This window comes from Neofelis nebulosa, chromosome 8 (assembly GCF_028018385.1).
Source record: "Neofelis nebulosa isolate mNeoNeb1 chromosome 8, mNeoNeb1.pri, whole genome shotgun sequence".
NCBI lineage: Eukaryota > Metazoa > Chordata > Mammalia > Carnivora > Felidae > Neofelis > Neofelis nebulosa.
The window spans coordinates 105,049,982-105,061,531 of record NC_080789.1 but is presented as its reverse complement, the minus strand read 5'-3'; the positions used below and the strand labels follow the sequence as shown (position 1 = coordinate 105,061,531).

Here is an 11,550-nt window from a genome sequence, read left to right as displayed (position 1 = left end):
GCACTGGGGTTACATCTTTTCACTCACTTTCTTCCCAATGCGTTAAGTATATACACCGAGTAAAGATGGAGAGATCATGCTGTCCGCGCTTACGACCGGCTTTTATAAAAATGCGCGTCTCGGGTCCCGGGGAGACGGACGCGCTGCCACTCACATCCGGCTACAAGGCTCTAAGCAAACCACGCTGCAAGATGCAATGTATAGGGCGGATCTGGGGCGGCTGGCAGGCTCGGTATTGGAGTGATGTAGGGGGATGGAGAAGGATCTGGAAGAATCCGGTTAGACCGGGAAACGGACGGGGGAGGGCCGGGGAAGGGCGCTGGGCCGGAGGGGAGCAGGAGTAGTGATTGGGGGAAACCCCCAGGGTCCTAGAGTTTCAGGAGTGGGGGCAGGGGAGAGCCAAGCAGCTAGGAGAAGGAATAACCCCCCCACACGGAAAAAAAAAAAAAAAATTTAATATAAGCACCCTTAGTACTACAGCCCGAACAGGCTTAGACGCCGCCGTCTCTAGAAAGTTCTCCACCTCCTCCCCCTCCGTCCGTCGCTCCCGCCCCAGCTCCTCCCAGCCCCTCCCTCCGCGGCGGGGTGGGACCAATCGCTCCCCGCGGCCGCTCATTACCCACCTACTCCTGCTCCCGCGCCCGATCCGCCGCGGGCTGCGAGCGCGCCGGTAGCCAGAGGTGCTCGAGCCTTCGGCCGGTTCGCAGCTGGGTGGCCGCCGCGCTAGCGCCTTCCCGCCCGCACGCCCGTGCAGACAGGCCCGTACGAGAGGGCTTGGCTCGCGCCCAGTGCTCCCGGAGTAAACGGCGCACCGAGTGGCGATGACCGCCGAGGAGATGAAGGCGGCCGAGAGCGGGGCGCAGTCGGCGCCGCTGCCCCTCGAGGGGGTAGACATTAGCCCCAAGCAAGACGAAGGCGTGCTGAAGGTAGGGGGATGGGGGGCACGGCAGACGCCCATCGCAGCCGCCCGTCCCGCCGAGCCCGGGAGCCCCGGGCCGCCTCTGCAGCGTCGGGGCGGGTCGTTGAGCCGGGCCGGCGGCCGGTTGCATCGCCTTCCCGGATCTAGCTGCGTTGTTCGGGCTGGGAGGGCCACCGCACGCTCGCAGGGGGTGGCCGATGTGCGCGGGCCTCCCCACGGCCGTTCTCCGGCCCCCTAAGGGGGGCCCGCGATGCGGGTGAGGCCCCGGCCCCCCAGCCCTGCGGCGCCCGGGCCCGGGACTGCAGCGCCAACTCCGGCGTGCGCGGTGCAGCGCGGAGGGAGGGGCGGGGCCGCAACGCTGCACGCGAGCTGCAGCTAGGGGGCCCCGGGCGGCATGCACCCGGGCCCGCTCCGGCTCCTTTCCCTCACCTCAGCTCTCCGCGACCCTGCGTCCCCGGCCAGGCCGCCCGCCGCAGCGGGAAGTCCCTGGCCGCCTTCGCTGGCGGTGCTGCGAGAGCTCGCCCACCCCACCCCCCGGGCAGTTAAACATTAGCTAGGACCTGAAGCGGGTCACCAGAGTTATTTCCTGGCCCAGAGGCCTTTGTACGACTTGGCGTCCGGGGCCTCGCCGTGAAAGAGGTTCTGGTGCCCTCCGTCCCCTTGGTTACCCTCTTCCTAAAGGCTGGGACTCAGCTAGGTCACCCGCTCTGCCATGCTGCGCCCCCCCCCCCCCGGCCCCGGGAAAACCAGGGAGCAGTGCATGCCGGGACCTGTAGTTCCCCTCCCACCTCGCCCTCTGCCGTCTTGATTTGGGGCATGGGGTGTGGGGCCGGGAGGAGGTGCTTTGCTGGGAGCCTCGGAGGAGGGAAAGGGAGGGATCTGGCATTTGGGGAAGGGCATCTTGACCTGGGTCTGAACGACTAATGGTGCTTCAGATCAGAACAGGTTTTGCAGAGTACAGGATGGTGAAATCAGCCTGGATTTCATACCTCCTCCTCAACCAGTGTTTCTTTTCGTCCTGGCCTCCCACTGCTCAGTTCCACGTGTGTGTGTGTGTGAGAGAGAGAGAGAGAGAGAGACAGACAGACAGACAGACAGACAGACCTGAGCAAAGCTAGAGATCTTGGCGAGCCCTTATCTGGTCCAGAAACGCTCCTGGTTTTGCCCCACATGTTCGAATCTTAAGCTGTTCTCCCAGTGGGCATGTGGCTTCCCCTTCTTTCCAGCATTCTGGTGATTTCTACAAGGTTATTCATCTCAGAAGGGCCATTTCCCCTTTTTTTCCTCCAGTCCTTCCCCTTTGCCTTTCTATTCCTCAAGTCATTTGTCCTTTTCCTTAGAAGGTATACCTATCCAGGTGATCTATGGAGTCTCCTTGTCACCTCTTTTAAGTGTTAAAGAAGAGGAGCAGAACTTAAGTTCCTGAGAAATGCTCTTAGCCCAGAAATAAAAGATTTAATTAGCCTACCAGTCAGGAATGGTGGTGTCCCAAGTCAGTTTAAGGGCCCGAATGAGAGCCCCTGTGCTTATCAGTGACCTGGTATTTTAGGACTGCTACTATCCTGTTCATTATTCATATTCTCATCCTTGTCTTATCTGCAAACCAGATCTTGATCTGACGACCACTGGCATTTCTTTGCTGCTGATGATGATCATCTTTTAACTTTTTACCAATGTAATTCTCCAACCCTGATAGAGATTATTATTGCTAGTTTACAAATAAGGTCTAGAGAGTTGGACTTGTACAAGATCATACAGCAAAAACTTGAACCTCAGGTCTTTTGGCTCTAGTTTTCAAACCAAGTTTTATGTTCCACCTCAAGTAAAATGGGGGGAGGGGGTGGGAGGTCAGTTGACTTCTAGCCAAACTCCATATTAGAATCATTTGAGGCTTAGTCCCTTGGCTTACAAGGAAGCAGACGATTCCTTCTGGGTTTCCATCAGAAGTATGCAGGTAGCGTGGGTGCCTCTTTCTGCCCCCATGCCTGGGTACTCACCTTCTCCCCCTTCCTCCCAGGTCATCAAGCGAGAGGGCATGGGCACAGAGTTGCCCATGATTGGGGACCGAGTCTTTGTCCACTACACTGGCTGGCTGTTAGATGGCACTAAGTTTGACTCCAGTCTGGACCGCAAGGACAAATTCTCCTTTGACCTGGGCAAAGGTAGGCATGGTTAGTGGGTTGGTAGTGTAGGCTCTGTGGAGGGTATAAGCTGTCACAAACAGAAACTATACTCACAGAAGTTTAAGGAGGAATGGTTTGTTACACTCTGTTAATTTTTCTTCTGTTACTCTTTTTTTTTTTCTTCTATTCTTCTGTAACTATCAATCTCTGATCTCTATCTCACCTTCCCTGATCATCTCTGAACACCTCAGTTCCTGTTCAGGGATGGACTGCCTTATTCCTTAAACTCCTTTGTTCCAGAGTTGAGTGGGGGTTTTTTTGTTTTGTTTTTCCTTTACTTTTCTCTTTTTAAGAGGTCTGAGACCTGACAGCACTTATTGCAACTAAGTTTTCTACTTTTCTAAAGAGTGTCTAGCCTCCCCTTGGGCGTGGTATAATAAAAGTCTTTTGGAGCCAGTGTTTGAGCCCAGAGTCGGATCCCTGCCAAAGAGGACCTGTTTGCTTTCTATACCTACAGGGGAGGTCATTAAGGCTTGGGACATTGCTGTAGCAACCATGAAGGTGGGAGAAGTGTGCCACATCACGTGCAAACCCGAATATGCCTACGGTTCAGCAGGCAGCCCTCCAAAAATCCCCCCCAATGCTACACTTGTGTTTGAGGTGAGTGTCCAGGAGCAGAGAGCAAGGCGAAGAACCAGCCTTATCTCGCCTGGGTCCTGGCTGCCCTCCAGCCCTTCCTGCCGCTTGGAGACAATGTAGCCAAGGCTAAGGGCCTGGCCTTAGAGGAGGAAGAGACAGGGAGAGGGCAGCTTACTCTGCTGTACACATAGCATGCTGCTGCCAGAGAGCAGCAGCTGATGGAGGTCTCGGGTGGAGAGAGGTGGCCACAAACCCTTCTTCAGACCTGAAGCAGGGTGAGGGTTGAGGCATGTTTTATGTCAGGAGCAGCGCCCAGAGATTGGTTATAATTTTGACTGGAAGAGGTCAGGAGGTCTATACATTCTAAATGACAGTATGGAATACCAGTGCTTTAGGATCAGAGGAGGGGAGGGATGCGCCCCGTGGGTCAAGGGGATAAGGAAAGCTTTCACTGAGAGGTGGAACTTCATTCATTCCGAGGATGGCTTAGCCCTCATTACTGGATACTTGGAGAATGTTCAGAAGACTACTGAAAGATGTTGGGTCATTTCCAATGCCTACCAGATTGGCCTTCTCAAGTAGCTGGATTAGAATAGGCTGGAATGTGTCCTTCCTGTGTGGAGCCAGGTAGTAAATGGATGGATCTTCTGAGGTCAACAAAAGCCATGGGACTGGCCCACCCCTACCAGAGTTGAGACTAGAGCCCCTGGGACTTAGAACTTTTGCTAAGTGCCATTTTGTCCACTCCTGGTCTGGCAGTTACTAAGGACTGTTCTGAGTGAGGGAGAAGTTGCATCTCACTGCTGATGGAGTTAGTGCCCAAAGGAGTCGTGTTGCCTTATGTGTTGTCCCACAGGTAGAGCTCTTTGAGTTCAAGGGAGAGGACCTGACGGAAGAAGAAGATGGCGGAATCATCCGGAGAATACGGACTCGGGGTGAAGGCTATGCCAGGCCCAATGAGGGCGCTATCGTGGAGGGTGAGACAGTATAGTCTGGGATTTCCTTTCTGATTCTGGTACTTAGGCCCTGGGTGGTTCTGGGCAAGTCACTTCCTTTTTTCTTTTCTTTTTTTTTTTTTTTTTTTAATTTAATTTTATTTATTTATTTTTTTCAATGTTTATTTTTGAGGAAGAGAGAAGATCGTGAGTGGGGGAGGGGCAGAGAGAGACAGAGGAGACAGACACTGAATCCAGAGCAGACAGACACTGAATCCAGAGCAGGCTCCAGACTCTGAGCTATCAGCACAGAGCCTGACAGTGGGGCTCGAACCCACAAGCTGTGAGATAATAACCTAAGCCTAAGTCGGACGCTCAACCAACTGGGCCATCCACGCACCCCATGTCACTTCCTTTTCTGATCCTAATTTCTTGTCTGAGAGACGAGGGATTGGACCATTTCCTCTTAACGTCCCTCCAGCTCTGAGAACACGACAAAGACATCTTGGGGGCAGGAAGTGATGAGGTGATAGAGGGAAGCCGGGGTCATCCTTCCTCAATCCCCTGCCTGCTCACATCTCTGACACATTGCCTCTTTTTCATGCCAGTTACACTGGAAGGGTACTATAAGGACCAGATGTTCGACCGGCGGGAGCTCCGCTTTGAGGTTGGTGAGGGGGAGAGCCTGGACCTGCCTTGTGGGCTGGAGAAAGCCATTCAGCGCATGGAAAAAGGAGAACGTTCCATTGTGTACCTCAAGCCCAGGTGAGGAGTGGGTGCTTTGTATAACAGATGGGGTGATCAAAAGTCCAAGATCCACATGTCCACAGTTAGTTGTGTAACTGGACACTTGTATCTTTTCCTCTGTGTGTGTTCACTACTCCCACAGCTTCAGTAGAGGGTCCTGCAACTCTGTGCACAGCAAACGTGATCTCCATATTTAGGAGCACGGTCACAGTTGTCCACATCTCAAATCAAAGGCTAACCTTTTCAGTCAAGGCTGCTCAAGATTCCCTCCTTTACCAATGTAAAAATTTTTATTTTCCATTAATGTACTCCATCATTGTGATATTTATTAAAACATGCCTATTATGTGCCAGGTATAATGCTGAAAATTCCCAGGTATTCAAAGACCTTATTCCTGCCTTCTAGTGACTCGTTGCTCAGTGAGCTTTAGCAATTAGTAATTGAGTAATCATCCCAGTGTGTAGTGTGCGTGAGGAGGATGTGGAAGATGCTAAGAGACCAGCTAATTGTGTGAAGAGGTCAGGGAAGATTTTGCCAAACAGGAAACATTTGAACCAAGTCTCAAGGGATGGGAAATTACTTTGCAGGAAACAGACAGGAAGCCTTTTCAGTAGGGAGCGGGTTAGGCATGGCAGCGGTGACCTAGATTTTTTTTGCCCCCCTCCTTCCCCCCAGCTATGCTTTTGGCAGTGTTGGGAAGGAAAAATTCCAAATCCCACCAAATGCTGAGCTGAAATACGAAGTACACCTCAAGAGTTTCGAGAAGGTGAGCTTGCTCGAGGTCTTCTCTGTCCCGGAATCTGGTCCCGGTAGGTGGCCTTGAGGTAGTTCACAGCTTTGTTTCTGTCTTGGGATTAGGCCAAGGAGTCTTGGGAGATGAACTCCGAGGAGAAGCTGGAACAGAGCACCATAGTGAAAGAGCGAGGCACGGTGTACTTCAAGGTGAGCCAGCATCTGGGGCCTGGGGGAAGGCCCCTCTGGGCCCATCCTTCCTCCTGATGCCTGAAGTCCTTTTCTGCCAGGGAGAGGATGGCAGCGGCAGGAATGCCTATAGTCTTCACCTAGTAGATCTAAGCTAGCTGCTCTTGCTGGAGGAGGAGGGGAGGCAGGACTTCTCATGCCCATACATCACTGATGTCTACAGAGTCTGACAGCCTGGTGCCCCTGAACCTATGTCTATTGCCTAAGCCTCCCTCCCTCTCTAGGAAGGCAAGTACAAGCAAGCTTTACTGCAGTACAAGAAGATTGTATCCTGGCTGGAATACGAGTCGAGTTTCTCTAATGAGGACGCACAGAAGGCACAGGCCCTTCGCCTGGCCTCCCACCTCAACTTGGCCATGTGTCATCTGAAACTACAGGCCTTCTCAGCTGCTATCGAAAGCTGTAACAAGGTGAGGCCCTTTTAGAGAAGGCATGGGAGCAATGTTCACGGATTTGGCTGGTGAGCTGCCAGCAGGTCTGAAACTTGGTCTCAGTGACTAGGATAGGGGAGGATAGTAGGTGGGCTAATGGAAGCTCAGAGATGAAGGGCCCAGAGGCAAGGGCTCTTGGCTTTAGTGGTAGGAGAAGCAAGCACCTTGGCTTTAGTGGTAGGAGGCGGCTGACACAGGTAGAAGGTAACACTGGATGGGAAAAACCGCTATGGCATTTTCTCGGCCCTGGTTCCTAGTCTGTCCCTCTTCTTTTTTTTTTTTTTTTTTTTTTTTTTAAATTTTTTTTTTTTTTAACGTTTATTTATTTTTGAGACAGAGAGAGACAAAACATGAATGGGGGAGGGTCAGAGAGAGGGAGACACAGAATCCGAAACAGGCTCTGAGCTGTCAGCACAGAGCCTGACGCGGGGCTCGAACTCACGGACCGCGAGATCATGACCTGAGCTGAAGTCGGCCGCCCAACTGACTGAGCCACCCAGGCGCCCCGTGTCCCTCTTCTATACCTGCTTTATTCTAGAGAAAACGAAAATGTTGTCACGGGTCTTTCTCTTTCACCTAAAGCTCTGTTTTCCCTTTGCTTCTTGGACTAACTGGGATTCTTTCTTAAACCTTGGTTTGTTCATTTAGTGCCCCAAAACTCCTTTCTGGGGTGGAGCCAGCCATTTCCATTCTGCCTCATCCTGCGGAGTGAGGACTACCTTTGGAACCCAGTCTTGGCCACAGGTTGCAGGGACTGACGTCTCACTGTTGCTTCCTTAGGCCCTGGAACTGGACAGCAACAACGAGAAGGGCCTTTTCCGCCGGGGAGAGGCCCACCTGGCGGTGAATGACTTTGACTTGGCACGGGCTGACTTCCAGAAGGTTCTGCAGCTCTACCCCAGCAACAAAGCCGCCAAGGCCCAGCTGGCTATCTGCCAGCAGCGGATCCGCAAGCAGCTCGCTCGGGAGAAGAAGCTCTATGCCAACATGTTTGAGAGGCTAGCTGAGGAGGAGAGCAAGGTAAGGATTGGGACAGGGAACAGTTGGGATAGACAGAAGAGGAGGCTAGGCCTAACCCAAGTGCCGTGGCTGTTCATGCCTCTGGTTGTATGGGTCACTCCTGGAAACCAGAAGCTACCCTTGTCTCTGGAGGAAGAACATGTATGTTCCTTCAGCACAGAACCCTGTTGTGGGGGCCACACTTCCTCAGTGATCAGGGCTAAAAACCCACTCACAAGCCCCAGAGGTGGGGAGTTGGTTACTCTGTGTGTGCTTCCCAACCTGTACCTTTTTAAAGCCTAGGTTTTATCTGTCTGTTTGTCTATCCATCTGTCTGTCTGAAAGAGAGAACATGGAGGGGATGGGGGGAGAGCAGAGAAAAAGAGAATCTTAAGCAGGTTCCACACTCAGTGCATGACCCTGGGATCAAGACCCGAGCCGAAATCAACCAACTGAACCACCCAGGCACCTGCTAAACCTAGGTTTTAAAAGCCCTATTGGGGCGCCTGGGTGGCGCAGTCGGTTAAGCGTCCGACTTCGGCCAGGTCACGATCTCGCGGTCCGTGAGTTCGAGCCCCGCGTCAGGCTCTGGGCTGATGGCTCGGAGCCTGGAGCCTGTTTCCGGTTCTGTGTCTCCCTCTCTCTCTGCCCCTCCCCCGTTCATGCTCTGTCTCTCTCTTTCCCAAAAATAAATAAAAAACGTTGAAAAAAAATTTAAAAAAAAATAAATAAATAAAAGCCCTATGTTTAAATAGATAATACAGTTATGTAGTTTTATTTAAACAGCGCAGAGGCACCTGGTTGGCTGGTTAAACATCTGACTCTTGATTTCAGCTCAGGTCATGATTTCACAGTTGTGAGATCGAGCCGCACTTCAGGCTCTGCACAGGCATTGCCAAGCCTGCTTGGGATTCTCTCTGTCTCTCAAAATAAATAAACTTAAAAAAAAAAAACAAAAAAACTTTAAATAGCACAAAAGAACATGTAGTAAAAAGACTGCCACCCCCAGAAGCAATTGATATTACCAGTACTTAGATCATTCGTACATGCACAAGTAGACCATTTTCTCCCTTTTCCCGAAATAAAAGGCCACATGTTCCACCTCTTTTCTACATTATGCTGTCTTCAGATCATACATAGAAGATTGTTTTGTATCAACAGAAAAAATAGCTTTCACATTCTTCGCTGCACTTAACATGGTGTAGCATTGGACACATAACCTATATCCTCTTACCCAGTCTGATTAGTCTTCCAGTGTTCTAAACTAGCTCTGTCTGATGGGAATATAATGCAGTCTACACAGCAATTTTAAGTTTTCTGGTGGCCGTGTTAAAAAAGTGAACAGAGGGGCGCCTGGGTGGCTCAGTCGGTTAAGCATCCGACTTCAGCTCAGGTCACGATCTCACAGTCTGTGAGTTCGAGCCCCGCGTCGGGCTCTGTGCTGACAGCTCAGAGCCTGGAGCCTGCTTCCCATTCTGTGTCTCCCTCTCTCTCTGCCCCTCCCCTGCTCATGCTCTGTCTCTCTCTGTCTCAAAAATAAATTAAAAAAAAAAAAATTAAAAATAAATAAATAAGTGAACAGAAAAAATATAGCAGTGGGTAAATTTTTTTAATTGCATTTGTTTGGGTTTTTTTTTTTTTTTCTTTTCCAGACTAAGTAAATCTCTTAAATATCCACTGTTCTGTTCTACTTAAAACTCATCCATTTGAACTAGCTGTATTTGAAGCACTCAGTAGCCAATGTGGTAGTAACTGCCATGTTGGATGAGTACAGTTCTAAGTAGCACCATAGTGAACGATTTTGTAAATTTACAATTTCATGTGTGTGTGCCTTTAGGACATACCTGGAAAGGGAGTTGGCTGTGTTGGGGTAATTCTGTTGGAAGCTAGCATGTATTTTTTTTTTTTTTTTTTTCAACTTGGGATGAGTATTTGTGGTACAGACCCAACACAGTGTCAGCATGGTGGTAGGTGAATATAGTTGTGTCCCCAGATCAGTGCAATCAAGTGGGAGTGGGGACATGAAGTAAAAGTCCCCTTTCTCATCAGAGGGATTGGGCCAGATGAGAACTGGAACTCATCCCCTTCCTGTCTTCCTTTCCGCAGGCCAAGGCAGCAGTAGCTGCAGGAAACCATCATGCTGACATGGAGATGAAGGATGACCAGAAGAATGATGTGGCAGGGAGCCAGCCTCAGGTGGAGACGGAAGCATAGCCTCTACCCAGCCCTACTCCTGCGGCTGCCTGCCTCCCCTGCTCCCTCCCCTCCTCCACCCTGTTAGTTTTGTAAAAACTGAAGAATTTTGAGTGAATTAGACCTTTATTTTTCTATCTGGTTAGATGGTGGCTTTGGGGGAAGGGGGAAAGGAGTAGGCTGGGGGATCGGTTTAGGTGATGTCACCCCCTCTTCCCTTCCCCCTTCCCCCATTACATGTGAACGAATGTCTATCCACACGCACACTCATCAGAACGTTAATTTATTTTGCTGCTTCTGTTTGCTATGTCCATTTTTCAAATGGTAGAAGGGAGTGAGTGGTAGGGATACTTGCGGGGTCTGATGTGAAACCAGGGTGGAGAGGGAGACTCCTGGGCAGCCATTTTCCTTGTCCTTCCCTCCTCCGGGTCCGTTCCCAAACATGTGGCCTCCATGTGGGTGCTAGGGGCATGGGGAAAACCACTGCTGTGCCCGCTACTGCTCTCTGTTCCCGTCCTCGCCCCAGATGGTATGGCTGAGATGTCTTCTGGTGTCCTGATGACCTCCTCTGCCGCCGCCCCCCCCCCAATATTTCCCTTTGGATCTGTTTCCCTTCTCAACCAGGTTGTGTTCCCAACCCCCTCAGCCTTTTCTCTGCACGTTGCTGAAGGTCCAGGCTTGCCTCAAGTTCTATGCTTGAGCAATAAAGTGGAAACGAAACCTGAGTGTCAGGCAACCTTTTTCTGTTTGGCCTCAGAGGGTGGGCATGGTGGCTGTGCAAGTGCAACAACGATGGAGGAGCATTCTTTGAGCATGGAGTGGTGCCCGCATACGGGGCCTCCTGGGTGCTGCCCAGACCACTGCCACCACCGCCACCCCACTCCCCACTCCACCCCCCAACCCCGCAGCCTGGTGGGTTTTCATAGCTCTGCTTTTGTTCCCTAACACTTAGGAAAATATAAACATGTAAAATACTGGGACCAGTTGTGTGTGTTTTGGTTAGATTTGTCTACTTCTGCCTAAGTGATTAGCAGAAAGCACAGCTTTCTTGGTTTCTCATCAAGGTAAAACTGTTACCCATCCTTCCAGTTAGACACCTTTTACACAATTAAGGTGAAGAACAGTAAAGCCAGGGAACATGCGCTCAGGCCCGCTTTCCAGCTTCCTCTTTGACCTTAATAGAAAAAAGCTTATGCTTATGCTTCTAACTATGTGTTGACCTTTGGCTCCTATAGCATTATGGGGCCCTCAGAGAAGCCAGGGGGCACAAATCTGTCTTCTCCAGATGATCTTGCTTGTAGGCTAGAGCCTCTGTCTATAGCCTTACCCTCTTCTCTCCAATGTATGCTGGCCTGTACAGTGGTGGAGGTAGTCTGCCTACCTACATGCCTATATAGTTCCTCCCAGAAGAAATTTCTCCATGCTTTTCTATGTAAGATTCATTTCTGTGTGAAGATTTCACCCAAGTCCTACATCATGATTGGTGCCAGAGCCAGAACTAATATTTGTTTTAGTCTCCTGAGTGCTCTTGCTGAGTTCACACAGTCCTGTGCCTCTGGGTCTTTTTGACATTTCAAGATCTG

General features: G+C 51.0%; 1 protein-coding gene across 1 annotated transcript; it reads left to right on the top strand.

The window, feature by feature from the left end:
* The first annotated feature begins 623 nt into the window (after positions 1–623).
* On the top strand, positions 624–10,692 carry FKBP4 (FKBP prolyl isomerase 4). The gene is made up of 10 exons (XM_058744057.1): positions 624–926; positions 2,937–3,081; positions 3,560–3,702; positions 4,538–4,658; positions 5,225–5,381; positions 6,039–6,129; positions 6,222–6,305; positions 6,569–6,754; positions 7,556–7,795; positions 9,881–10,692. The coding sequence occupies exons 1-10, from the start codon at positions 822–824 to the stop codon at positions 9,986–9,988; spliced, it is 1,380 nt and encodes a 459-aa protein (XP_058600040.1). The 5' UTR covers positions 624–821; the 3' UTR covers positions 9,989–10,692.
* Positions 10,693–11,550: the final 858 nt, after the last annotated feature.

Excerpts from the sequence above, each read along its gene's own strand:
- FKBP4 (XM_058744057.1), top strand. The coding sequence starts at position 822 with ATGACCGCCGAGGAGATGAAGGCGGCCGAGAGCGGGGCGCAGTCGGCG. Across the intron at positions 6,306-6,568 it reads GAGGCACGGTGTACTTCAAG|GAAGGCAAGTACAAGCAAGC; the intron begins GTGAGCCAGCAT and ends CTCCCTCTCTAG. Across the intron at positions 7,796-9,880 it reads TAGCTGAGGAGGAGAGCAAG|GCCAAGGCAGCAGTAGCTGC; the intron begins GTAAGGATTGGG and ends TCCTTTCCGCAG.